Source organism: Mesoplodon mirus, assembly GCF_964341445.2.
Source record: "Mesoplodon mirus genome assembly, chromosome: 5".
Lineage (NCBI taxonomy): Eukaryota > Metazoa > Chordata > Mammalia > Artiodactyla > Ziphiidae > Mesoplodon > Mesoplodon mirus.
This window is the reverse complement of record NC_138980.1, coordinates 43,640,120-43,666,298: the sequence shown is the minus strand read 5'-3', so window position 1 is coordinate 43,666,298 and position 26,179 is coordinate 43,640,120. Positions and strand designations below refer to the sequence as shown.

The 26,179-nt window shown below is 55.0% G+C and overlaps 1 protein-coding gene across 1 annotated transcript; it reads left to right on the top strand.

Moving 5' to 3' along the window:
• The first annotated feature begins 1,110 nt into the window (after window positions 1–1,110).
• On the top strand, window positions 1,111–25,562 carry SLC25A42 (solute carrier family 25 member 42). The gene is made up of 8 exons (XM_082623445.1): window positions 1,111–1,190; window positions 13,481–13,595; window positions 17,882–17,987; window positions 19,587–19,612; window positions 20,273–20,439; window positions 20,837–20,953; window positions 21,452–21,603; window positions 23,224–25,562. The coding sequence occupies exons 2-8, from the start codon at window positions 13,515–13,517 to the stop codon at window positions 23,529–23,531; spliced, it is 957 nt and encodes a 318-aa protein (XP_082479571.1). The 5' UTR covers window positions 1,111–1,190; window positions 13,481–13,514; the 3' UTR covers window positions 23,532–25,562.
• Window positions 25,563–26,179: the final 617 nt, after the last annotated feature.

Below are 26,179 nucleotides of genomic sequence, written 5' to 3'. Positions count from 1 at the left end.
TCATTGTCCCATGAGGAAACTGAGGCTCATAAATGCCTTGCTCAAGGTTATGCAGTCAGACAGTGGCTGGACAAGTATTCAGACCCTAGTCACTCAGGGCCCCAGTGGCTGTGCCCTGACACTGCCTTACCCCTTTTCCAAAAAAGCAGGCTACTTTGGGCCTGCTGAACTGCACTGTGACCAGGGGCAAGGAACTTGACCTCTCTGTGCTCTGATTTCTGTAAAGTGGGGCCAGTGGTCTCTTTGACCTCATGGACTTGTGGTTAGGATTTGGTTAATTCACCAAAGGCTTGGCAGGGAGGTGGTCCCGACAGGGAGGTCATTTGATCCTGTGGAGGAGAAAGCCTGAACTCGGAGAAGTCAAACATTTCCGGAAAATCACAAAGTGCGTGAGTGGTGAGTAGGATTCCACCTATTTCCACATCTTCGCACTACCCGGAGCTGCAGCTGAGTGACCTCCAGCGAGTCTCTGCCCTCTCCGTATCATTTGCAGGGGAACAGCGGGTAGTGAGGAGATGAAGAATTATCCACGAGTCCTTCAGCCGTGATGGCCAAGCTCAGGGCCCAAGTTGGAGGTCCTGCTTCTGCGTTGGGTGGCCCGAGGGTCTGACTTTGCCACAGCCTCAGGGGACCCTGCGCGCGACCCCCGAGGCCACCTCCGGCCACCGCGCTCAGGGCCAAACTGCACCTCGTTTGCTCCAAGTCTTGGCCAGGGCGCACGGCCTCTACGATTGGCCGTCAGCCCTGCCCGTCTTTCGCATCGCAGCCAATCTTCGTCGCTCTCTGGGTTACGCCCTCCGTTCCTCTTGCGCCAGTAGCGCCAGCTTCTTCGGAGCCCCGCCCTCACTCCGTAGCGATTGGTCACCAGGGATGCCCGTCTTCTTCCAAAGCTCCAATCTTCGCCCGCCTCCAGGCCCTAGCCTCCCAGTACCTCGCGCCCAGCAGGACCACCCTGGGGACACACTGTGTCTCCGGGTAGCCCCGCCTCTACTCCTCAATGATTGGCTCCAGGAGCTGCCCGTCCGCTTCATGTCTACCAATCTCAGCTGTCTCCAGAGATGGTTGGCCAGCACGCAGCCAATCGGAGTACGGCGTGGACCCCTCCCGCGGCGCGCGCGGAGGGTGCGCGAGGCGGGGCTGTGGCGGCTGGAGGTGGCGGCGGCATCGGCGGCAGCGACACGTCCCAGTCGGTGAGGGGGCACGCGGGGCGCGGGGCGGTGCAGGGGTCGAGGGGGCCCGCGCCCCTCGGGCCGACCTAGGGCGAGGCCCATTGCTGTCATGGGCCCGGGGCGGGGGCGGACGAGGCGGGGCGTGACAGCAGCATCGCGGGGACTGGGAGAGGTTAAAGCCTACCCCCCCCGCCCCCAACACCGCTATTCTGGTGCCCTCTTGGGGCTCCCACAGCTGGATCGGAGCCTCTCTCCGTCAGCCCACACATACCTGACACCACATCCCTTCTCGTTGACATCTCCCCTCATACACCTGAGACTGTCCGCCTCGCTGACATCCCCCACACCCCTGGGGCCGCGCCCCCAGGCGCCCCGCGCAGTTGACTCTGCACCCCTACACGCACCTGACTCTGTGCCCGCACTTATATTGCCCCTCACACACCTGACACCGTGCCCCCGCTCATGAACACCCACCGACACGTCGCTTGAGACTTTCCCTCTATGACAGCCCCACACCACAGGGCGTCCTCACACCCAGATACACACACCCGGTCCCCGCGCCACCACACCTGGGCCTGCACCTCCACACCCAACACCTAAGCCTGTGACCCCAAACTCACCGTCCCCACTCACATCTGTGCTTGTTCCTATCCCCTCGCTGGCTTTTCTCACAGCCAAGTCTGGGCCCCTCTCACTGCCCCCCACCTTTACTAATCTGGGTCAGTGCCCTCAGGTACTCCCTCCACACATGCACTTGCCTGCCCAGTACCCCTGGCAGCCCCCTCTGACTCGAACACCCCCAGTCTGTGCACCCACCCGTACTTTCTTCCACATGGACCTGTGTTTGTGCCCCCTCCATAATCCAGGTTTTCCAATATTCACCCAAGCCTTGCTATCTCAGGATCACTGCAACCTCCAACCCCCCCACCAAGGAAAAGCGCACCCAGATGTTATCTTTTCCCTTATGACGGTCTATAAAGTGATTTCTGGGCTTAGAATAATCCCATGGGCCAGACAAAACCGGAATTATCTCCATTTTACCAGCAACAAACCTAAAGCGATTTGAATTGGGGTGACATTGCCCACCCCTTCCTGAGCATTGCTGCTGACCCTTCTGTGCGGACCTCCCCCACTTTTGCCCATCTGTTGTGTTTATCTCTGAGGGGTTGGCAGGGGAGGGGACCCCCACCCTCCCTGCAGCTGTTCCTCAGGAGTCCTGTCTTTGACTGGGTCCGGAAAGGCTGAGCTGAAAAGGGCGGCCCCGGTCGCTTTCTGAACACGTGTCTCAGAGCCCTGGGGCTAATGGAGACGGGGGCCCTGTTGCCGCTGGACTTCAACACCTAGGGTGCCGCCGGCCCAGCTGGTAGGGTCACCTGGGGTGGTGGTGGGGTTTGCTGGGCTTCCGCCCTCTGGCCCAGCTCTTACAGACTGAGGCCCCTCACTGACCCGGGAGAGCTCCTGGGGCCTTAAAGCTGATAAACCGAGAGAGTAAGGCAACACTCTTCAGAGTGAGAGAGCTAATGTTTCAGCCGCTTAGACACAAACTGCAAAACTGGAACTTGGCATGGTGCTGGGGATAAAGATTTTTCTGGAACTTTTCAAGTTCCCTGGAGGGTGATTTGCAAGTGTGCATTGTGGAAAGAGGCTGGTGGCTTTACTATTAAAAAAGCAATAACATGCCGTTTCCTGTAATGCTTGCATAGTACTTCTTATCCCAATCCTGTCTCTCCCTGCAAAGATGGTGCTGGAATGTTCTGGAGGGTCTTGTCACCTTCAGCTTCAGTGGAAACTGAAACCATTGGAGTTTTCTGTCCAAATTCAAAAGGAGTCATTTAAAATATGTGTGTATGTATATGCATATATATATGTACATATATACACATGCACACATTTTATATATACGTATGTACATGCATATATTATATATATATACACACATGTGTGAATATATGAATAAACCTTGACAAGGTCATTGATGTACATGGTAAAAAAATAAAATCAAACAGTACAAAAGGGCATAACAGTAAAAAAACAGGCAGGCCTCCCCATTCTGGTTCCCCATCCCCCTCTGGAGGCCCTCATTGTTAATAGTTTCTCCTGTATGATAATGTTCCCTTCCAGAGATAGTCTGTGGCTGTGGGGAAGATGTGCATATTCCCCCTCACCACCCCTTTTAAACCACTGGTAAATTTGTATCACATTTTATCAAAAGGGTGAGTGATTTTAAAACAAGTCCCTTACTGATGGCTGTTTAAGTTGTTGCTGGTATTTTGCTTTTACAAACCGAACTGCAATGGATAGATAGAATTTTGCATGAGCAAATATGTAGTAAACGTGTGTGGGGCTCCAGCAGTGCACAGACGCGTGGAAACCTTTCTGTCTTCATGGAGTTTAACCTCCAACTGCAGCAACTTCCTAGGAGTGGCCAGGCCAAAGGGCATGTCCATTTAAATGGTTAATGTTCCTCTGTGGAGGCTGTGCTGTCATCAGTATTCTCTCAGCTGTGAAGTTGGAATGCCTGTTTCCTCCCCCAGCAGCCAGGACGGTTATTATCAAGTGTTCTGGTCTCTCCAGTCTTCTTATCTTGTCTCTGAGGTGTTCTGGCCCATGGGGGTGGTGATTAAACATTAGATTTCTGTTTCTCTTCCAGAGTCTAAAGCTCAGTCCAAGAAATATTTGAGTCCCTCCTCTGCAAAGCTCTGAAGGAAAACTTGGGGGTTGGGGTGGAGGGGAGGCGGTCCTTCTAGAGAAGGAGATGCAGGCGTCACTTGGAGTCCCAGGACGGGGGGAGGTCTGAGATGTTGGCTGTTGCTCTTTTTTTTTTTTTTTTTTAAGCACCGGGATAAAGAATGAAGGTGTCAGATGAGATTGAGACAAGTCTGATGTTAAATCTATTTAAGAAGTTGTCTTGAGATTTTCTTAAGTTGTCGGTGATTTCCCACTATTGGTGCCAGGTGGAGGGCGTCATCAGACTGAGGGCAGGTCTTTTCCCATGTGTCATCCCGTTTTTTGGTTCTTCTCTTCTATTTTGGCAATTAGACATTAGAGGAATATTGAGATGATCAGAGCTATTAGCTTGTTTGGGTTTTGCAAGCCAGCTCTTTTAAAAATGCATTGTATTTTTTATTTGAAGTGTGAAATACTTCTTAATAATAAAAGTATGTAATGTGTGCATGAAAAGAAAGATGGTAGAAAGAATAACAAAACCACCACCCAGTTTAAGAAGTAGAATGTTCCCCCAGTGGCCCCTCCCTGGTCCCTGTGCTATTTTTAAAATATGTTTGTCAACATTTGTTTTCTTCACTGAATACCTTTTGCTGCAGCTGAGTGCTTGGGTTCCAGGGTCTCAACAAAGATCAGGAGAAGCCAGGTTTTCTGTTGAAATTCTACCAGCTGGGCAACCTGTGAGGTCCAGAGAGAGTTGCAGTGACCTCAGGGTCATGGGCAGGTCACTAACCAAGGGACAGTACACACTTGGGGGGCTTGGACTCAGACTCTTGCTGTATTAGTTTCCTGAGGCTTCCATAATAACCCCAAGCTGGGTGGCTTAAAACAGAAGTTTATTCTGTCCCTGTTGTGGAGTTCAGAAGTCCAAAATCAAGGTGTTGGCCGGTGCTATAGACTGAATGCTTGTGTCTCCCCTAAAATTCATATGTTGAAACTTAATCCCCAGTGTGAAGGTATTAGGAGGTGGGGTTTTGGGAGATGATTCAGTCATGAGGGTGGAGCCCACATGAATGGGATTAATGGCTTTACAAAGGAGGCCCAAGAGAACTCCCTTGCTCCTTGTGCTATGTGAGGACAGAGACGCCACCATCTGTGAATCAGGAAGAGCATTCTGAACAGACACCAAAGCTGCTGGCACCTTGACCTTAGACTTCCCAGCCTCCGGAACTGTGAGAAATATATTTCTATTGTTTATAAGCCACCCAGCCTGTGGTGTTTTGTCACAGCAGCCAGAACTGACTAAGACAGCAGGGTTGGTTCCTACTGGGGCTCCTGAAGGAGAATCTTTCCCCATCTCTGGCAGCTGCCAGAGGCAGTCCTTGAGTTCCTTGGCTTGTTGGCCACATCACCCTAATCTCCACCTCCATCTTCACATGGCCTTCTTCCCTGTGTGTGTATGTGTGTGTGAGACCTCTTATAAGGACACCCATCACTGGATATAGGGTCCACCAAATCCAAGATGATCTCATCTTTTTTTTTTTTTTTTTTTGTGGTACGTGGGCCTCTCACTGCTGTGGCCTCTCCCGTTGTGGAACACAGGCTCCAGACGCGCAGGCTCAGCGGCCATGGCTCATGGGCCTAGCCGCTCCGTGGCACGTGGGATCTTCCCGGACTGGGGCATGAACCCTTGTCCCCTGCATCGGCAGGCGGACTCTCAACCACTGCACCACCAGGGAAGCCCTGATCTCATCTTTTTAATTAATTAATTTGTTTGTTTTGGCTGCACAGGGTCTTAGTTGCAGCACATGGGATCTTTGTTGCAGCATGCAGGGTCTTTTAGCTGTGGCATGCAGGGTCTTTTAGTTGCTGCATGTGAGATCTAATTCCCTGACCAGGGATCGAACACGGGCCCCCTGCATTGGGAGCATGGAGTCTTAGCCACTGGACCACTAGGGAAGTCCCCAAGGTGATCTCATCTTGATATCCTAAACTAATAATACCTGAAAGACCCTATTCCAAATAAAGTCACTTCCTGAGGTCCTGGGTGGACATGAACTTCGGAAGACCTCATGTAACCCCTACAGCTGTGAAGCCAGAATTCTTGTCAGGGCATTATTGAGGAAGGTGCTTGTCCAGCAGCCTCTGCTATTTCAGACAAGACAAGGCCAGCAGGGTCGGGGCACACTTCCCAGCCCCTCCAGATGGTCCATATGCGCAGCCCCTGTGGGCTCCCTCACTCACCTGCCTTCCTGCTGGAAGATGGGGGCATCTGCTCAGAGCTAGCAAGCACCCAGACAAGTGAACATTATGTCTTCATTTTGCTTTCTGCCATCCTTTGGCACATGCTTACCAGGCTGTGAGCTTGGTCCCAGATCATCCCAGTTTTACAGAAAGGTGACCGAGGCTTCAGGGGACCTTTGCCCGAAGATACATAGGGAGAACATGGGGAAGCTAAGACAGACCTAGATTGTCCTGAATCCAGATCCCTGTCCTCCTTCAAACAACCCACCCATAGCACCGTGCTTCCAGCCATTGTAAGACACGAACGTTTTCTACAGCATCCTGGAATGCCATCACCAGGACAGCCTCCAGGAATGGAACAAACTTGAAGCCTTACAATACAATTTTTCTACAATCTGTAAATATCTGTGCCAGGGTCAGGGACAGGTGTGGAGGAGGCAGAAACACTGGCTCAGAAGGGTACGGAACATGGATGGGGCTCAGACCTTCCCCAAGTGATTGGGGCACTGTAATTGATTGGTCCTGAGCAGAGGCTGGGGATGCTAATTCAGGGGGCCGGGAAGGCTTCCAGAGACCTGAAAGCCAGCAAGGAGTTAGCTAGGTGACGAAACATTATGAGCAGAGGCAACTAACAAGCCTGGATTTTGTGGGACCCAAGAGAAGGCCGAGGGGCTGGGGAACATGAGAGGGTCCTGAGAGGGGATTGGGTTGAAGGACCTGGTCCGTGGTGCTGGTGAGAAGTGTAGGAGAGGGCCTCACATCGAGGCCAGGCTGCTGTGGGCAAGCCATGATAGTAGACCCAAGCTTAGAACCTCTGACCGCCTATGCCTCCCCGACTGTGAGATGAGGACCAGAATGGGAGACCTACCTTGTCATTGGTTTTGAAACTTACAAGATGAAATGTGCCAGGGACTTCCCTTGTGGTCCAGTGGTTAACACTCCACGCTTCCACTGCAGGGGGCACGGGTTCGATCCCTGGTTGGGGAACTAAGATCCTGCATCGCATGCCCTGCAGAGCGGAGTAAAAAAACAAAAACAGAACAAGAGGGACTTCCCCAGTGGCGCAGTGGTTAAGAATCCGCCTGCCAATGCAGGGGACACAGGCTCGAGCCCCGGTCCAGGAAGATCCCACATGCCGCGGAGCAACTAAGCCCATGCACCACAACTACTGAGCCTGTGCGCTAGAGCCCGTGCTTTGCAATAAGAGAAGTCACCGCAATGAGAAGCCTGCGCACCGCAGCAAAAAGCAGCCCCCTCTCGCCTCAACTAGAGAAAACCCACGCCACAACGAAGACCCAACGCAGCCAAAAAATAATAATAATAAATAAATAAAAATAATTTTTAAAAATTCGGTATTACTGGCAACAACAGAAGGGACGAGGTACAATAGAAACAAAAGAATGTGAAGAAACCATCTGGCCCAGATGCCTGCCTTGGTGCAGAGCCCAGGCCTCTTGCCCTGGAGAGAGGGAGGCAGCAGGGGCCGCAGGGCCTGGAGGAAGTCGGGAGGGAGGGGGCTCCGGCCTCAGAGTTTCAAGCGCCAGCTGAGGCCACCCGTCATATACTCTAGGCCTCACCCTCAGCCACGTGGGCTGTTGTCACCATCTGACCAATGATGGACTCCAGACAACACCCAAAAGAGCCCATGTTCTTGGGCACAGATAAGGGGGCCCGACCTGGGGGGCTGGGCACAGAGAAGTCCCAGGCACAGTGACCCCACACTGGTGGCAGAGGGAGCCTGGCAACTGTCCTGAGTATGGATGCTGTGTGGGCAGTGGGAACCCCAGTTCAGTGAGGGAGGCCTCTTGGGGCAGGTTGGGGGATAAATTCAGAACCTTGTGGCAGTTTGGGGGAAGGAAGCCAGTAGGGGGCATGGCGGGGGTGCCTGAGTGCAGGGGGAGGGGCTCTGACCTGGGAAGGGCACAGCGGAGGTTGGGTCAGCCGTATGTGGGTTGTGTCCTCTGTTGTTCTTGAAGAGGTGAGTGGGGGGAGGCAAAATGCCAACTGCTGGAAAGTATGTGCATCCACAGTCAGGCTCCCTCCGTGCCCTTGTCTCCTCCCCTGTATGGAGAGTCCCAATCACTGTTTGTTTTTTTTTTAATAAATTTATTTATTTATTTATTTTTATTTTTGGCTGCGTTGGGTCTTCATTGCTGCGCGCGGGCTTTCTCTAGTTGCAGTGAGCAGGGGCTACTCTTCGTTGCGGTGCGCGGGCTTCTCATTGCGGTGGCTTCTCTTTGTTGCGGAGCATGGGCTCTAGGCACACGGGCTTCAGTAGTTGCGGCTCGCAGGCTCAGTAGTTGTGGCTCATGGGCTCAGTAGTTGTGACTCATGGGCTCTAGAGTGCAGGCTCAGTAGTTGTGGCGCACGGGCTTAGTTGCTCTGCGGCATGTGGGATCTTCCCGGACCAGGGCTCAAACCCGTGTCCCCTGCATTGGCAGGCAGATTCTTAACCACTGAACCACCAGGGAAGCCCCCCATCACTGTTGACAGCACTCTATAAACACCTGGTCTGCTTCCAGTCTTTGCATCGGGACAGCCTCCCACCTGGGTTCAGGTAGGTTCACTCATTAGTGACAGGCTGGGTGGCGTCCTCCTGTGAGGGCTTAGGTCACACATTCTCCCTGTCCCCCTCTCCTCGCTCCACCATAGCTTCCCATCCAGACCTTCATACCTTCACTGGGACCAGCACCTGGCTGTGGCCTTACCGGCCCACGAGGCTTCATGCTCACCTGTCTGGGGGCACAGCACACATTCCAAAGCATCTGCCAAATCACCTGCAGAGAGATGCTCCCTGCAACCTGCCTCAGTCTCATCTACCAGTTGCATTACTGTCCCCACACAGCCCCCCACCAAAGGTTAAACCCACTTTTCTCATTATGAGTGCAGTCTGGTACCTGTCATGTTTTTAAGTTATTTTTTTTCCTTCCCAGTGACCCGGCTGTTTCTTTGCCTTGTCTTGAGTTTTTTTTGTTTTTGTTGTGAAAGGGCAAAGAGCTCTTTACTTCCTAGGAAAATAACCTTTGGCCTAAGAGGCAAAAACTTGAAACCTCCCCCACCCCCAACCCCGCCATTGCCCCAGGACAGGAATCTCCTTCTCTCCGCCCTGCAATCCTGGGGAGCTTCCTGGAGGCACCGGGCCCTGGGAAGCAGCTTGCAGACTCTGGCTGCCCCTTCTGCTTGGGGTTGGGGGGCCTGAGGCACCCCAGCTTCTCCTCCAAAAAGGATCTTAGTTTCCTTTGGCCGCTGTAACAAATCACCACAAACTGTCTTGAGACAACAGAAGTTTATTCTCTCACAGTTGTGGAGGTCAGAAATCCCAAATTAATCCTCCTGTAGAGCCACTCCTAAGGCTCTAGGGGAAGATTCTTCCTTGTCTCTTCCAGCTTTTATGCTCTGTGTGTTTCTTGGCTTGTGGCTTGTGTGTATCATTCCAATTTCTGCCACTGTCTAAACACGGCCTCCCTGCCTGTGTCTGTTTTTCTGTCTCTTATCAGATCACTTGTCATTGTTCTTAGGACCTACCCTCATCCAGGGTAAGAATCTCTAGATCTTTACCTTAATTACATCTGTGAAGGCTTTTTTCAAATAATGCCACATTCACAGATTCCAGGGAGACATGTCTTGGGGCGGGGTGGGGGGGCACCATTCAGCCCCCTGCAGGTGCCTTCCCGTGACTCAGCCTTGGCGTTCTGTCACCTGCAGTGACACGCTCTTGTAGGTATGCACTGGTTTGTGTGGTGCCTTTGTTTCTGTTTGCGTCCACCACACCGAGGCCCTGTCTGAGCCGTCTGCAGAGCTCCCAGGGCAGGCCCTGGGCCCGGGCCAGGGGTGACAGAATGGTTCAGAGGGCAACACGAGCAGCCTGGGCCTGAGCCTGCACCACCTGCCTGGGGAAACTCTGTTTCCTCCTGGGGAGCTTAGAGCAGGAGTCAGAGGGAGGGAGGGAGGCGAGTGCTCAGACTCTAGACTGTATGAGGCCGGGACTAAAGGGCTGGATCCTTTCTCAGGAGGGCAGTTTTGCAGAACGCGTCCACATTCACCACGCCTGACCCAGCCCTAAGAAAGGCCGCACCGGGAATTCCCCGGCGGTCTAGTGGTTAGGACTCCGCACTTCCACTGCAGGGGGCACAGGGGCACGGGTTCGATCCCTAGTCGGGGAACTAAGATCCCACATGCTGCGAAGCACAGCCAGAAGAAACAAAGAAAGGCTGCACCATCTGCATCTGGGTGCCCAGGTGTGAGGACAGTCCCCCAGGGTCCATAGTGTTGGGGGTGCCACTGAGCAGCAGCCAGACGCATGGAGGGTGACAAAGTCACAGTGTCCTCCACAGACTGACACCCCAGCCACCAGCTGGAAAAGATCCCTAAGGCCTAGTTTCTCTTTGTTTGTTTGTTTGTCTGTGAGCAGTTTTAGGTTTATAGAAAAATTGCAAAAGTAATACAGAGTTCCCCTCCACCGCACACACCCATTTTCCCGTATTAATAACATCTTCCTTTGGTATGGTACATTTGTCACAACTGATGTACAAATCCTGATACATTATTATTATTATTTTTTTTTTTTCCGTACGCGGGCCTCTCACTGTTGTGGCCTCTCCTGTTGCGGAGCACAGGCTCCGGACGCGCAGGCTCAGCGGCCATGGCTCACAGGCCCAGCCGCTCTGCGGCATGTGGGATCTTCCCAGACCGGGGCACGAACCTGCATCCCCTGCATCAGCAGGCGGACTCTCAACCACTGCGCCACCAGGGAAGCCCGATACATTATTATTAACTGAAGTCCATCGTTCATTCACATTTCCTTAAGTGTTTCCCTAATGTGCTTTTTCTGTCCCAGGATCCTCACGTTACCTTTAGTCGTCACATCTCTTTAGGCTTCTCTGGGCTAAGATAGTTTCTCAGACTTTCTTGGTTTCGACGACCTTGACAGTTTTGATGAGAACTGGTCAGGTGTTCTGTGGCCCTTGGCCCTTGGTTGGGATTTGTCTGGTGTTTTTCTCATGGTTGGACTGGGCTTTGGAGAGGAGGACCTCAGAGGGGAAGTGCCTTTCTCATCACACACACACACACACACACACACACACACAGGGCACGTGCTGTCAGTGTGACTTATCACTGTGGTGTTACCTTGATCACGTGGCTGAGGTGGTGTCTGTCAGGTGTCCTCACTGTAAAGTTACTCCCTTCCCCCCTTTCTGTGCTGTGCCCTTTGGAAGGAAGTTGCCACATGGCCCACACCTAGGGGGTCGTGCTTACGCTTCCCTTCCTCCAGCACTGAGCCTCTGCGTAACTTATTTGGGATTCTTCTGCCTGGGAGATTTGTCTCTTCTCCCTCATTTATTTATTTATTCAATCATTTATTTATATCCATGTGGACTCTTGGCTATTTATCTTACACTTTGGTTACAATCCAACACTTCTGGGACTTCCCCGGTGGTCTAGTGGTTAAGACTCCGTGCTTCCACTGCAGGGGGCACGGGTTTGATCCCTGGTTGGGGAACTGAGATCCCTCATGCCTTGGTGCAGCCAAAAAAAAAAAAAAACCCAACACTGCTTTATTGATTTTGTTGCTCACAGTGTTCCTGCCTTCACTAGGAGCTCTTTGATTTGCCTTTGTGTCCTATTTTCACAGTCCCATTGACTTTGGTTCCTGCCTGACACCTCAGGGTGGTCCAGGCTCATCGTTGAGTTTCTGGCCCCGTCTTAGAAGCAGCTATTCATTCCCGAGCCAGGGACCATTTTAGGTAGGAAACAGCGGCAGAGGCCACTTGGAACAGAATCCTGCTTGTGCTTCCTAGGATGTTCCATACCAGCGGGTGCCTGGGAGGACCTGGAGGGCAGGAGGGCCTTCCAGAGCTGGCTTGGGGGCATCTGCCTCATTTGCATCATTTTACAGGAAAGCATATTGATTCATTGGGTGATTTTAAAGCAAGGGATACCTCCAAGCATACCGGTGCCCAGTGGCATCTCCACGACACCAGTCCTTCATCCTTTGTTCCTCCTGGTCCCCTCCCTGTGGTTGGCTGAGCTTTGAGTGCGCCTGTACTAGGAGGTTAAAGGTAGGTTTGTTATCTGAAAACTGGGTTCACGTCTTGGTGGGTGTCAAGCAAATAGACACAACTAAGTCGAAGATGGGGAGAAGGAAGGATGTATTACTTGAGGTTGTTAGGGTGGACCCCGATCCAACAGGACTGGTGTCCTTACAAGAGGAAAAAACATTCTTTCATAAGAGGAAATTTGGACACGAGCCTGTGTTACCTGAAAACTGGGTTCATCTCTTGGTGGGTGTCAAGCCAATAGACACAACCAAGCCAAAGATGGGGAGGGGAGAAGGAAGGATTTATTATTACTTGCAGCAAGTAAGGGGAACACCGGGGACCTTTCCCAAAGCAGTGTCTCCCCAAACAGCAAAATTGGGGAAGTTTTAAGCTCAGGGTACATGCATATTCATGAAGGGGCTTGAACAGAGGAGACTTCAGCATAGAATTGGGGCAAAGGTCCACAGAGTCCAAGCTTTAGGTGATTGAAGTCAAGAGGGTCACCATCATTCCACCCTCCACCTGGGTGGGGGCCTTAGTTCCCAAAGAACTCAAAGATATATTTATTATTATGTCTGTCCCTTGAGGAGGAACTAGGACTCTGCTTTATCACTGCACTACTGTCTGACTGCCTTTTCTGTGTTCCTGCATTCCTTTGTTTGCTTTAGATCATTAATTACAGAGACCTGTTCAAGGGCAAGCATTGCTGCCAGGCTTAGCTCACAAAATGGCTTAGGCCAAAATGGCTTCTCTTATGTCAAGAGAGCCATTCCTGGTTCTCTTTCTCCAGGGACCCCCTAACTTATCTGCTTACAGGTTTCCAGAGAGGAATCCTCAAGTATTAGGACACTTTACTATAACTTGTCCGCAAAGGGCAGGCAGCCAAACAGTAGGACAAAGATTAATTTGCTAAAAGTATTTCTGTGGACAGAGTTTCAGGTCCAAGCTGGCATAAGCCCAGAGGGCATTGGGCTCCAGGGCAGGTGGAGCCCTCCAGCCTCCACACCCTACACCCTGCCACGCCCCTGCCTCCTGCTGTGTGACCTTGCTGTCAGCTTAACCTCTCTGAGCCAATCTGGGCGGTTGGTACTAGGGTAAAAAAACAGAGGACTCAGAGGCCCATTTGTGAGGATGAAATAAAAGAGCTGATGAGAAGAGCTTTTGTAAATGATTAAGCAGTCAGGTCAGGGGACTGTGGCATCGACATGCAGTTTCGGGTGTCTTTATCCTGCAGAGAGACAGAAGCCAGGTTAGGAGAAGCGTGCCACTGGGGCAGTGCTGGCATCGGGCCGCTTGAGGATGAATCAGAGGCCCCAGGCTGGTGGAAGAGGCCAGATTCTCACCTCGTTCCTTCTTGCTCCCCAGGACTGAGACTCCCGCTGTCCTGAGCAGGCCTGGAATGGGTAATGGTGTGAAGGAAGGGGTGGTGCGTTTGCGTGAGGATGCCGAGCCCGTCCTGCCCGCTCATGTGTCTTCAAAGGCAAGTACCCTGGCCCCCCCATTGGGCATTCTCACCCAGTCCCTCTTCTGTACTCGCACCCCATTACAAATCACCCCCTAACACGCCGAGGGTGAGGCCGGGGGGTGGGGGGGTGATGCAGGCCGCCTCCTGTTCCATTTTTAAGCCCCATTTGTGCTGTGGATCCAGCTGCTCTGCCGCTTGGCAAGAAGCCAAAACCTCGCCCAAATTTGGCTGGGATGTTGAAGGTGTCCTTGAGCCCCTTTTCTCACTTAGATTTGCCAACGCAGAAGAATTAGCCCAAGGTGGGGTGGGCTGCAGGGGAACTCCTCACTCCAGGGAGGAGTTTACCCTCAGCTCTGAAATTCATCTCCGATTACGCCCTTCAACTGAAGACAAAAGCCTTATTCCCTCATAAAGAAATTGGATCAAGGACTTCCCTGGTGGCATGGTGGTGAAGACTCCGTGCGCTCCCAATGCAGGGGACCCAGGTTTGATCCCTATTCAGGGAACTAGGTCCCACATGCATGCTGCAACTAAGAGTTCACATGCCACAACTCAGGAGCCCATGTGCTGCAACTAAGGAGCCCGTGAGCTACACCTGCAGGAGCCTACCCGCTGCAACTAAGACCCGGCATGACCAAATAAATAAATATTTAAGAAAAAGAAAAAAGAAAAGAAATTGGATCAGCCCTGTGCTTGTTCACCATAGAAGCTGGTAGAAGTTCTCTCAGCTGAACCTAGAACATGGACTAACCCACCTTCACTGCCAGGCTGGCTCAGGCACCCGCAGGCAGTTCTCAAAGTCCATGGACTCAAAGCCTGAAGCAGCATCATCCTCTGGCCCTCCTGACCTTTCCCCAAATTCCAAGTCTCCCTGTGGAACGCCAGGCGGGCAGGAGGACTGACTCTTGGGGCCACCGTCACCATGCTGGGGGCAGGGGGGTGCAAGCCCCAGAGCAGGCACCCATCCCTCACAGTTTAGTGAACTTCGCGGCAGAGCGTGAGGGAGACATGGCTTTCCCTCCACTGGCCCAATGTGTCCCGCCAAGCGGACATGCCCAGCAAAGGCCCCCGTGCCTGGCGTGCACTGGGACACACACAGCGCCGGTTTTCCTCTGCGCTGGCTGCCACAACCCACGTCAGTCTTGGCCTGCTTGGCCAGCCCAGTGCAGGGAGCTCACTCTGCAAAGTACCATTTCTTTGGTTAAGGAGCCAGGCATCTTTTCGTGATGTTCACCGCTGGTGTGGATCCCATCTGTGGATCACCTGTTTCCTCACCATCGGGCTGCCTGCCTCCTTTTTCATTTGCAGGATCTCTCCATATGATGGGTATGGAGACTTTGACCATTCAGTGATGCCTATGCCAACCAAGCTCTTTAAAGAATAAGCCAGCTGTGGTCATTTAAGAGTCAGTTGGGGGGCGCTTCCCTGGTGGCGCAGTGGTTAAGAATCCGCCTGCCGGAGCAGGGGACACGGGTTTGAGCCCTGGGCCAGGAAGATCTCACATGCCGCAGATCAACTAAGCCTGTGTGCCACAACTACTGAGCCCACATACCTAGAGCCCGTGCTCTGCAACAAGAGAAGCCACCGCAGTGAGAAGCCCATGCACTGCAATGAAGAGTAGCCCCCGCTCGCTGCAACGAGAGAAAACCCATGTGCAACAACGAAGACCCAACACAACCAAAAAAATAAAATTAAAAAAAAAAAAAAAGGGTCAGTGGAGACTTCCCCGGTGGTGCAGTGGTTAAGAATCTGCCTGCCAATGCAGGGGACACGGGTTTGAGCCCTGGTCCAGGAAGATCCCACATGCTGCAGAGCAACTAAGCCCGTGCTCCACAACTACTGAGCCCACGTGCCACAGCTACTGAAGCCTGCGTGCTCTAGGGCCCGTGCTCCGCAACAAGAGAGGCCACCACAGTGAGAAGCACACGCACCACAATGAAAAGTAGCCCCCACTGTCATCAACTAGAGAAAGCCTGCGCACAGCAGTGAAGACCCAATGCAGCCATAAATAAATAAATAAATAAATAAATAAATAAGCTATGTGCTGCCCCGATGCCTCTTTAAAAAAAAAAAAAAAAGTCTGGGAGCGTCTGCCGAAGGCAGCAGCAGCCTCCTCCACTAAGCATGTGAAATAGACTCACAGCATGTCCCTGGAGCACCGTATTGAGAGCTAAGGTTTAAGGATGTGTGTTCCCCATGTGCAGAGCTGGCTTTGTGATTGTAAGCGCCACAGGTTGCACAGGAAGTAACCCGGTGAAGGAGATGGACACATCGGCTCCACTTCTGGTGCCCACAGAGCACGTGGACTCCCCATAGGGCATTCCCTGTGCTCATGGTGGCTCGAGGTCAGCTGTCACCACATTGATTCACAGAGAGGAAACTGAGGCACAGGGCCTTGGAGCTGGTGCCAGGAACACCACTGAGCCTTCTGGCATCAGATGTCCACAACCCTTAAAGCCAATGGGACCAAAGGACGAGAACCTTGCTGTGTGACCCAGAAAGGGCGGGGGTCCCCAGTGACAGGCCTCTGTGAAGCAAGAAGGTGGAACCCCATGGTGAAGCTCGGCCTCAGAAACTGAGAGGGGAAAACACTGCTGCGGGACTCTGTTCTTTTAGGGAGAGGTCAGCTGGGCTGGTGAAGGGAGCACCGAGCCCAGACTCAGGCCAGGAGTGTGGACAGACCCAGCCCTTCCCCCTGAGCCAGCTGCTGAGCTGAGCAAACTTGGGGCGTAGCCCTGGACTCCACCATGCCCACTCGGACCCAGGCTACCAGTTGTACCCCCAAATGCCCCTTCATCCGGCCTCTCTCACAACCTCCCCTGGTCCCATCCTCTGCCATCTCCATCCTGGGTTTCACAGGAGCTGCCTCTTCTCTGGTTCCACTTAAAATAGCCTGTTCACCTTCCACACTTCTCCATTTCTCTTTAGGCAAAGACCAGCCTCCTTGTCAGGCCTCCACACTCTGTGGGGTCCAGCCCCACCCACCTTTCGTCTCTTCTGTCTTCCCTGTGCCCGTCCCTTTCCCTGTGTCAGCCACCCTGCCCTCCTTGTGGTCCCCCAGGGCCCCCCACTCCTTCTCACTGGGGCCTCTGAGTGTTGCGTTCCTCCCCCTCTAAGAGTGTCACACACGCGCGCGCACGCACACACACACACACACACACACACAAGCCCTGCAGTTAGATGTACCTCATCCTTCAACCTTGGTCCCTTACCCCTCACCCCGCATTCTCCTGGAGCCCTGAGCCCCCTCCTCATAGCCCCTCCCAGGTTGGTGATTCTTCACACATTTGTCTGAAGAGTTAGTTCATGTCTGGCTCCCCCCGTGGACTGGCAGCCCCGTGAGGGGAGTGGTGAAGGCCTGTACATGCCCCTACCCCGCTCCATGTGTCTCCAGGCCCCTGAGGGCACCTGGTCCGAGCGGACTTCACAGATTCCTGGGGTCACTGAGCCACCTGCTCCACACCAGCCTTGCACGCTGCAGAGTGAGGACATGTGGGGCATGTCCAGAAGAGCACTTCCAGAAAGTTCAGTGGCTGAGTCAGCAGCGGGGATGGAGACTCCAACCCGATGAGCAGGCGGCTTCCTGTGTGACAACTCAGGGCTCCCTGGGCCTCTAGGGAAGGAGGGCTGTTGGAGCCGGGGCTTGGGGAGCCGCAGGAAGACTTGGGAAAGCACTGGCTCTGAGGCTGGCCACAGGGGTGCACAGTGCTGGTCAGCCACATCTGTCACCATCGCCCTTGCCTTGGCTGGATGAAGAGCCACAGATGCCAGCCAGCCCCTGAAGTCCTGATAGAAAGTTGTGGAAAGGAGACACACTGAACAGTCAGGGTCTGCTTGCCTCATATGCCCCCACCCACTCCCCAGACCACCAGGAACCTTCACCCTGAAACACTGCAACGGGAGAATCCCTCACACACAGGTGGTGGGTGGAACCAAGGCTTGAAAGTAGGACAGGTCAGGGGTGACGCTTATGTTTGGAGTTTGTCCCGTCGTAGGCCATCTTCGAGAACTTGGAACCTCACGGGACAGCCCAGCCAGGGAATGACCTCTCGTGGTTGGTCCCTGTGGCCCAGGAGGTTTTCACTGTGTCCCACCAGGCTTTGTGGCTGCTGGACCCACCATGGCTCAGCCTGTGCCCAGCATGCTCAGGGCCTAGCAGGGCTGTGTCACTCTGGCCACTGTGTGTCTGTCAGCCCTGGACCAGGGGGAGAAGGAAGACGCTCAGGAAACTTTCCCGAGCAGAACAGACGCCTCCTCTCCCTCTCTGGTGACAGACCGCGTGTTCGTGTGTTTTCTTGCAGAGTGATCACAGGCAAGTTCTTAACTCCCTCCTGTCAGGGGCCCTGGCTGGCGCTCTTGCCAAAACGGCGGTAGCTCCCCTGGACCGAACCAAAATAATCTTCCAAGGTAAACGCTGCCTGTCCATCTATCCCATGTGATAGAGAAGCTGCCAAGCAATCCTCCTCCTCCTCCACGGCCCCCCAGGCTGCTCTGCAAAGTGGTTTTTAAAACGCCTCTGTAGATTCCACTTAGAAAGTCTGTTAGTGTTTAGGACTGATGTCACAAAGTACGACAAACCAGGCAGCTTAGAACAACAGGAATTTATTCTCCCACTTTCTGGAGGCCAAAAGTCCCAATTCAAGGTGTCTCTAGGATTGGTTCCTGCTGGGGCCCTGAGGGTGGACCTTTCCTTGCCTCTTCCAGCTTCTGGTGGCTCCAGGCATCCTTGGCTTGTGGCCGCTTCCCCCCAGTCTCTGCCTTCCCCTCTGTGTCTGGGTCCTCTCCTCTTATAAGGACCCATGTCACTGGATTAGGGCCCACCCTCCTCTAGTATGACCTCAGTTTAATTATATCTGCAAAGACTGTTTCCAGTTAAGGTCGTGTTCACAGGCGCGGGGGGTGAGGACATGGATATATCTCTGGGGAGGACACAGTTCAAGAATCCATCTCCCTCCCTTCTTAGGGTTGAGCAGGCACAGGGTCCCCTGAAGATGAGGTCTTTCTGTCCTGCAGATGGTGGCCAGTGCCTGAGGGGTGCTGGGAAGGAGGACGTCACAATCTGGGACCCCCACCCCTCAGCTGTTTGGGAGGAGAGGACTGCTGGGCCTCAGTTTCCTCATCCATATAACAGGAGCCTTGATATCAACCTCCTCCCTGAGGAGGAGGGTGTGGAGGAGTGAGCTGACGTGGGAAAGGACGGGCCTGCAGCTGAGCACACGTCCCTTCCCCACCACCACAGACACACACACGCGCACACACACACACACATACACACACGCAGCTGTGTTGTTCCTAGAACAGATGCTCAGCGTAGCGCCCTACAGGGAGCTCGGGTGTAACTCCGAAGGCAGGTGGTGTGCATACGTCCACGCAGACGGGAGCTCAAGGCTATCCTGGGAACACAGCCGATGCTTGGGAAACGGGGGATGGGGGGGTGAGCCAGGCCGCCCAGGAGAGCGGGAGAGTGGGCACTAGGGTTTCCTGGGCCAGGCCGTGGAGAAGAGAGGGCAGGCTGCAGATGTCAGACACCCCCGTGGCCTTGTCCTGCAGGAGCCAGAGCCCCTTGGCTGACCCCCGCATGGCTGGTGGCTGGGATGCCTCCCCCAAAGGGGTCTGGCAGAACTGGGGTCCAGCAGGGGTGGGGACTGCTGGGTGTCAACCCCGGAGGGGTGCGTCTTCCCACAGGCCCCTACAGAGATCCTCACTGTCCTGGGGGTCAGGCGGCAGCTGGGCTCCCCTTCCTGGGGAGAAGCCGGTGTGCAGAGAGGCCTGGACGTGGGCTGGGGGTGGTAAGGAGGCTCCTGGGAGGAGGCTGACTCTGCTGCGGAGGCCCCCACCTCAGCCCTTGTAGGGGTTGGGGCGGTGGGGGGGTAGGCATTCCCAGGGGAGGCTCTCACTCCCCATGCTCAGACCAGACCCTTGCGGAGCAGGTCATGCAGACTGGCGGGAGGGTCCCATCCTTCATATCTCACACTCTCTGTTGTGTTGTGTTTTGTTTTTTTCCAGTGTCCTCAAAAAGATTTTCTGCCAAGGTGAGCCACTAGGTCAGGAGCCCCGGCTCTAGGACCTTCACCTCCGCCCTGCTGGGCTGGCAGTGGCAGAGGAGGAGGGTGGTAGAGGTTGGGGAAACGTTTTTCAAGGTGCTTTTTCCCATTGGTTCTCCCCCACCCCCGCCCCAGGCCAGCTCCAGGGCCCCCGGGTGACCAAGGCCTCCCGTCTGCACCCTGAGCTCTGCCTGGACACAGCCCACCCTGGGAATTGACGGGAGACCCCCCTATCCTTGGGGTAGCGGTGAGGGGACTTGACAGTCTAAACTCACAGTTGTCATATTTGATTTATTTTTAAACACGGAGCAGGTGTTACCTTCCTAATAAAGGAAAAGAAGAGTATTTTTAAAAGCTAGACTACCAGACGCCAACAAAACACCCTCTGTGGGGCTCTGAGCCTGCTTTGCAAGCCTGGTTCCCCCTGGCTCGCTTTCCAGTTCCCAGGGCCGGAGGACTGGGGCTGGGTGTGCTGGGGTCCTAGCGCAGAGCCCAGAGAATGCGGGGGAGGGGGACGATGGCTCCCCCCAGGCGCAGGGCTGGGCCACGTAAGGTGGGCGGGGAGGTCTAGCGCTCTGCCAGCAAAGACACTGCTCAGGCGGAGGTGGAGGGCACTGACATTGCCCCTTTCCCCTGCCCTCCCCCCAGGAGGCCTTCCGGGTCCTCTACTTCACCTACCTCAACGAAGGCTTCCTCAGCCTGTGGCGCGGAAACTCGGCCACCATGGTGCGCGTGGTGCCCTACGCTGCCATCCAGTTCAGCGCGCACGAGGAGTACAAGCGCCTACTGGGCAGCTACTACGGCTTCCGCGGAGAGTGAGCCCTCCCTCCCGCCCCCCCCCCCAAAAAAACCCCTCTCAGCGCGATTACATCACCCTGTTCTCCTGTCTTCCACCTGCTCACCGTTTCAGAACTTCTCTTGTTTATCCGGTCTCCCCTCAGAACCTAAGTCCCAGGACGGCCACTGATCCTACCTGTGCCCCAGAGCGGGTAGGGAAGGTGCTCGTTGCTCATTCATTCGTACGAGGAGGGGGAAAGGCAAGGCAGCCAGGGGAACTTCAAAATGGCATCCACCCAGAGACTCCCCCGCGCTGCCCGCTTCAACTCGGCTGGCTTCCTTGCAGCCGGTGCCCGTTCCTCCATCCCTCCTGCCCCCCAGACCTGTGGGCACCCGGGGCGTTGGTCTCTGACCTTCCCCGCGACCCTCTTTCAGAGCCCTGCCCCCTTGGCCCCGCCTCCTCGCTGGTGCACTGGCTGGAACGACAGCCGCTTCGCTGACCTACCCCCTGGACCTGGTCAGGGCACGGATGGCCGTGACCCCAAAGGAAATGTGAGTCCAACCACGCACGGCGACGTTTTCACCAGCAGCGGGGGCTCTGTGTCTAGTGGGGTCCCCGGGTGGGCTCCCTCCATTGGGCCCCTGGGGTTTGGGTCTGGGCCTCCACATCCAGCTGCAGACAGAGCTGGGCTGAGGCTCTGCTACCTCCCCCTCCCCCGGTACCGCAGGGCGGGCCAGGTGTGCGGCTCCACAGCTGTTCCAGAAAGGCCGTAATTGGGTCTCTTAGCTTGGGGATCAGTTTCTGCTTCCATCCAACCCGAAGTGTTCATGTGGAGTCAGACACAGCCAAGCGCTGAGCACGGCAGCGTGATCCCAGTGGTGAAGGTGGCTATGGCCGTGGGCATGCACGGCCCCCTCGAATGCCAGAACTTCTGTGAGGTTCTGTTGGTCAGCATCCAGGCCTGTCCCCGCTGACGTGGGAAGAGGCGAGAATTAGTGAATTGAGGCCTCCCCCGCACCACCACCCCCGCCCCCCGCTCTGTCCTGCAGGTATAGCAACATCTTTCACGTCTTCATCCGCATCTCCCGAGAAGAGGGGCTGAAGACCCTCTACCACGGATTCATTCCCACCGTGCTGGGGGTCATTCCCTACGCCGGCCTGAGCTTCTTCACCTACGAGACACTCAAGAGCCTGCACAGAGGTCAGGAGTGTGGAGCCAGGGCAGCACCTCCGCGGGTCACACAGAGCTGGAGGCGGGTGGAGGCAGAGGAGCACTTAGACTCCCCTGGGAGGGGCAGGCCGGGGGCCCAGGGTCTGGATCAGAAGACACATATCAGGCCATCCCCGGGGAAGCTGGACTCCTGACCTTTAATGCCTCATTTTGAGAGCAACCTTGTGAAGTCCAGAGTGTCACCCAGAGGGCTGGAGGTCCCTGGTGCGCACACACGCCTACGGGTAAAACCTAGACGGAGGGGAAGTGCCCTCGTGTGTTTTGGTAATTTTGAGAAACTAGAAAAGTACAAAGAACATTGTAACCCCACCCATACCTGCCCCCCCACCCCCACCCCCGCCCGTCCAATCAGTCATTAACAAACTGCCTTATTTGCTCCAGGATGTTTTTTGTTAAAGAAGGAAAACGGTCCAGGTAAAGCTGAGATCCCTTGTCCAGAACCCCCAGCCCCACTCCCCTGAGCCTCCTTATTAGGGGTGGGGCTCCACCCCTCACCTCCATTGGATACCCTCTACCTGCGCTTTTGTGTAGGGGGAACAAGCCTTGTGCTGTTTCCTGGTTATGGGAAGCGAGTGAGCAGTCACCTCCTGCACTTCCGGGTAGTGCAGCTCTGACCCATCCTTTTAGCAGTGGATGTGGGGGGGGTCCCCCGTTGGGGCGCCGTGAGGCCATTTGTGGGTTTTCTGTGATCAGCTGACATCAAGAGCTCCTCTCCTTGTGTGGGTGTGAGACCCCATTTTTTTGGTTTTACTCTCCACCCTCTGCTCTTCCAGTGACTGCTCTTGCCCTGGCGCCCTGCCCCCTTCTCACCCCTAGTGCTGCTGAGTGAATAGGGCGTCTCCCTGTTTTTAATTCCTAGTTTCCAATTTGCAACACATTTTTAAAGAACCCCTGTGATCCCTTGCTGCCCCTTCCTCCCTCCAGCCCACCCGCCCTCACAGCACCCACGGGAGGGCGCCTGTCGGGCAGGCTGGGCCGTGGAGAGGGTTCCAGACCTGAGTGATGTTTTTTTTTTTTTTTTCCCCAGTTTTTTTTTTTAACATCTTTATTGGAGTATAATTGCTTTACAATGGTGTGTTAGTTTCTGCTGTATAACAAAGTGAATCAGTTATACATACATATATCCCCATATCCCCTCCCTCTTGCGACCTCCCACCCTCCCTATCCCACCCTCCCTATCCCACCCCTCTAGGTGGACACACAGCACCGAGCTGATCTCCCTGTGCTATGCGGCTGCTTCCCACTGAGTGATGTTTTCTTTCTTTACTAGACGAGAAACAAGAGTGACTGGGTGTGAGCTCGTTCTTGGTCTTAGGACTTGGTTATATGATTCTTTGTGCTTTTCTGTCTTGTAAAAATCTTTTCTCTCTCAAATTTGATTAAAAACGAGGGACCAGTAGGTGAGGAAGTAGGGAAGCTATGGCCCGGGTGGGAAGGCCCAGGAGAGCCGGTCAGGTCCTGAAATGCAGCTGTGACACTGCCGGCGCATGTGAGCGCGGGGCGCGGGGTGCACGGGTGGGTGCCCGTGCGCCGTTGGGTGTGCGCCCCCTCCCATCGCCCTCACAGCCCCTCCCCCGCCTCCCCCTGCAGAGTACAGCGGCCGCCCGCAGCCCTACCCCTTTGAGCGCATGATCTTCGGGGCCTGCGCGGGCCTCATCGGGCAGTCGGCCTCCTACCCGCTGGACGTGGTGCGGCGGCGCATGCAGACGGCCGGCGTCACGGGCCACCAGCGCACGTCCATCGCGCGCACCATGCACACCATCGTGCGGGAGGAGGGCGTGGTGCGCGGCCTCTACAAAGGCCTGAGCATGAACTGGCTCAAGGGTCCCATCGCTGTGGGCATCAGCTTCACCACCTTTGACCTCATGCAGATCCTGCTGCGGCACCTGCAGAGCTAGGAGCCAGTGGGGTCGGCTGCTCTCAAGCTTCAGTTCGCGGTGGACCGCTGACCCCTTCTGTTTCTGAGCCCAGCGAGCAAGGGTGCGCTGGGTTCCACCCAGGAGGTGCGTGGATGCGCCTTGTGGAACAAGCTGGGGGGCCTGGGCTCAGTGCGCACAGGTCTGAGGGGAAAGCCAGTGGCCCTCGAAGTGCATTGTTGGGACGGCGGGGGGGGGGGGGGGCGGAGCTCCCGTGCTCTCCTCTTCCCGACTCAGCAGGGCCGGGGCCGCCCCGGGAGGTATTACCATGAACGCCCTGAGTGACGAGGGGCCAGCACTGCTTCCTGGTGTGCTCTGTGTCCTTGGACAGGCCCCTGGTTCTAGTGACCTGGTCCCCCCTGGGCTCAGAGCCAGACCCCGCCTGCCCCTGTTGTTCCGAGTCTATGTCCGTTCAGAGTCTGTCCTCTGGCAGGGGGAGCCCCAGAGAGTGTGGGGCTGAGGCCTGGCCTCCTGCCCTGTCCCCGTGAGACCAGCCTCCTGCTCAGCTGTGGCTACAAATGCAGCCTCTCGCCCCGCCCTGCCTGCCCCCGCCTTTCCTGCCTTCACCACTTCCCTGGTAACACGACTCCTTGTCTGTCCCCAGAGTCTACAGCTGGGCACAGCCTTCTCCTAAGGGTGTTACCCCGACCCCAGACTCTATCCCAGGCCCCTGGGATTGGGTCTTCCCCTCTGTTGCGCCCCCTCACGCCCCAGTTTGTAATGTTCTCAGGAGAGTCACGCCTCCTCCGGGCAACAGGGTTTGAGGAATTGCCATGGGTTTGGGTTTGAGCCCCAGCCTGAAGCATCTGCCTGGGTTGCCAGGAAGCTCTCATCCCCGCCCCACTGGCTGCACTAATGGAGGCTGGGCCTCAGGCCCTGACCCTCCGCCCATAGGCATGGGGGCTCATGGGGGGGACCCATGGCATCTGGCACATCCCTGGCTCCCCACCTGAGCAGTTATTTGGCTGGGATGGGACGTGGGGCAATTTAAGGCCTGTGGGGTTGTCTGATCTCCCGTGAATGGAGTACATGGAGGCAGCTGGCCGCCTTGATTCTCCCAAAGTGAGAGCCCGAGACAGCATCTGGCCTGGGTGCAGGAGGCTTGGAAGAGTCAGGGTAGCCCAGAGATCTGGCCTCACAGAGGAGGCCCCCCAGGGCCCACCGGGAATCACAGGGACTTGGAAACACCTGTTTCCTAATGACATTTGGAGTTTGATTTTTTTTGGTTTTGTTTTGCAATTTGGCTGGCCCTGGGTCTAGACACAGTAAACCCTGACAAGTCCAATCTGGTTCCAGGACCAGGACCACCAGAGGGTCAGTTTTCACAGTGGGCTCAGTAGCCATGATGTGTGAAAGGGTCTGAGAGGGTATCTTTGTTGCCACACATGCATTTCCAGTTGTGATTTTCATTTCCTCCCTTCATTCTGTCCTGTTTCTGTTTTTCTTGCCTTAGTCCCATGGGTGTGAAGACCCCTCTTTCTGTCTTTCCTGCATGTTTCCACCAGCCAGCCCCAGTCTTGTCCCCAGACTCTCATTCCCGGGGGCCCAAGCAGCCTGTGATGGCTGTCCTGTTGGGTAAGCATCCGACCCACCTTCTCTCCCAGCCTTGCCCAGTGCTCAGGAGAGGCAGGGGCGTCCATCACAGGGAGACAGGATGGGAACGTGAGGGCCCCCAGGCAAGAACAGCAGGGACTGGAGGTCCACCCCAGGCGGGTGAGACCAAGTAGGTGGTTAGGCAGCACCCTCCTCTGAGCTGCAGGCTGGGCAGGAGCGGGGAGGGTCCCCCAGGGTTGCCAGCCCCAGCCAAGCGAGCCTCGGCAGCACCGCCCCCGACCCCCCAGCCCTGCACACAGTCGAACCTGCACGCTCGGCAGTCACCCCTCTCACTGATTGCCTGGCCTGATTTAGAGTTACATTTTGACGCCATGAAGACACTTTGTTTATATATAATGTTTATATATTTTAAAGATTTGTGACAAGAGAGTATATTTAATAAAAATTAAAATGACTTTTTCTCCTGCCCATGTCTCTTCTTCGGCTCTGACCCTCACCCCCCATGAACCAAAAACAGGGTTGAAGTTATTTCGACAGATTTTTTAAAAATATATTAATTTAATTAATTTATTTTTGGCTGCGTTGGGTCTTCGTTGCTTCGCGTGGGCTTTCCCTAGTTGCAGCGAGCGGGGGTTACTCTTCGTTGTGGTGCACGGGCTCTAGGCACGTGGGCTTCAGTAGTTGCAGCACGCAGGCTCAGTAGTTGTGGCGCACAGGCTTAGTTGCTCCGCGGCATGTGGGATCTTCCCAGACCAGGGCTCGAACCCATGTCCCCTGCATTAGCAGGCAGATTCTCAACCACTGTGCCACCAGGGAAGCCCCATCCAGTTGTATTTCTATCACGTCGGTCCCTGTTGTGTACAGGCCTCGTTGTTTAGCAGCAGTTTAGTGTTCCTCTGGGGGATGGTCTGTGATGAGATCCACCCATCCCTTATTGATGGGTAGCTAGGTTGTTAGTGAGCTGTTGCCACAAAAACGTGGTAGTGGCTCCTTGGGGCTCCTGAGCTCACCCCCCCGCCACGTCCACCCCAATTTCTGGTCGGTCCCATTTCTCACACCACCTCCTGAACCTGAGG

What these genes read in the sequence shown, in the direction of transcription:
- SLC25A42 (XM_082623445.1), top strand. Translation starts at nt 13,515, where the DNA reads ATGGGTAATGGTGTGAAGGAAGGGGTGGTGCGTTTGCGTGAGGATGCC. An exon ending in CCGCTCATGTGTCTTCAAAG is followed by an intron (nt 13,596 to 17,881) that starts GCAAGTACCCTG and finishes GTTTTCTTGCAG; the next exon opens with AGTGATCACAGGCAAGTTCT. An exon ending in GCCGTGACCCCAAAGGAAAT is followed by an intron (nt 20,954 to 21,451) that starts GTGAGTCCAACC and finishes TCTGTCCTGCAG; the next exon opens with GTATAGCAACATCTTTCACG.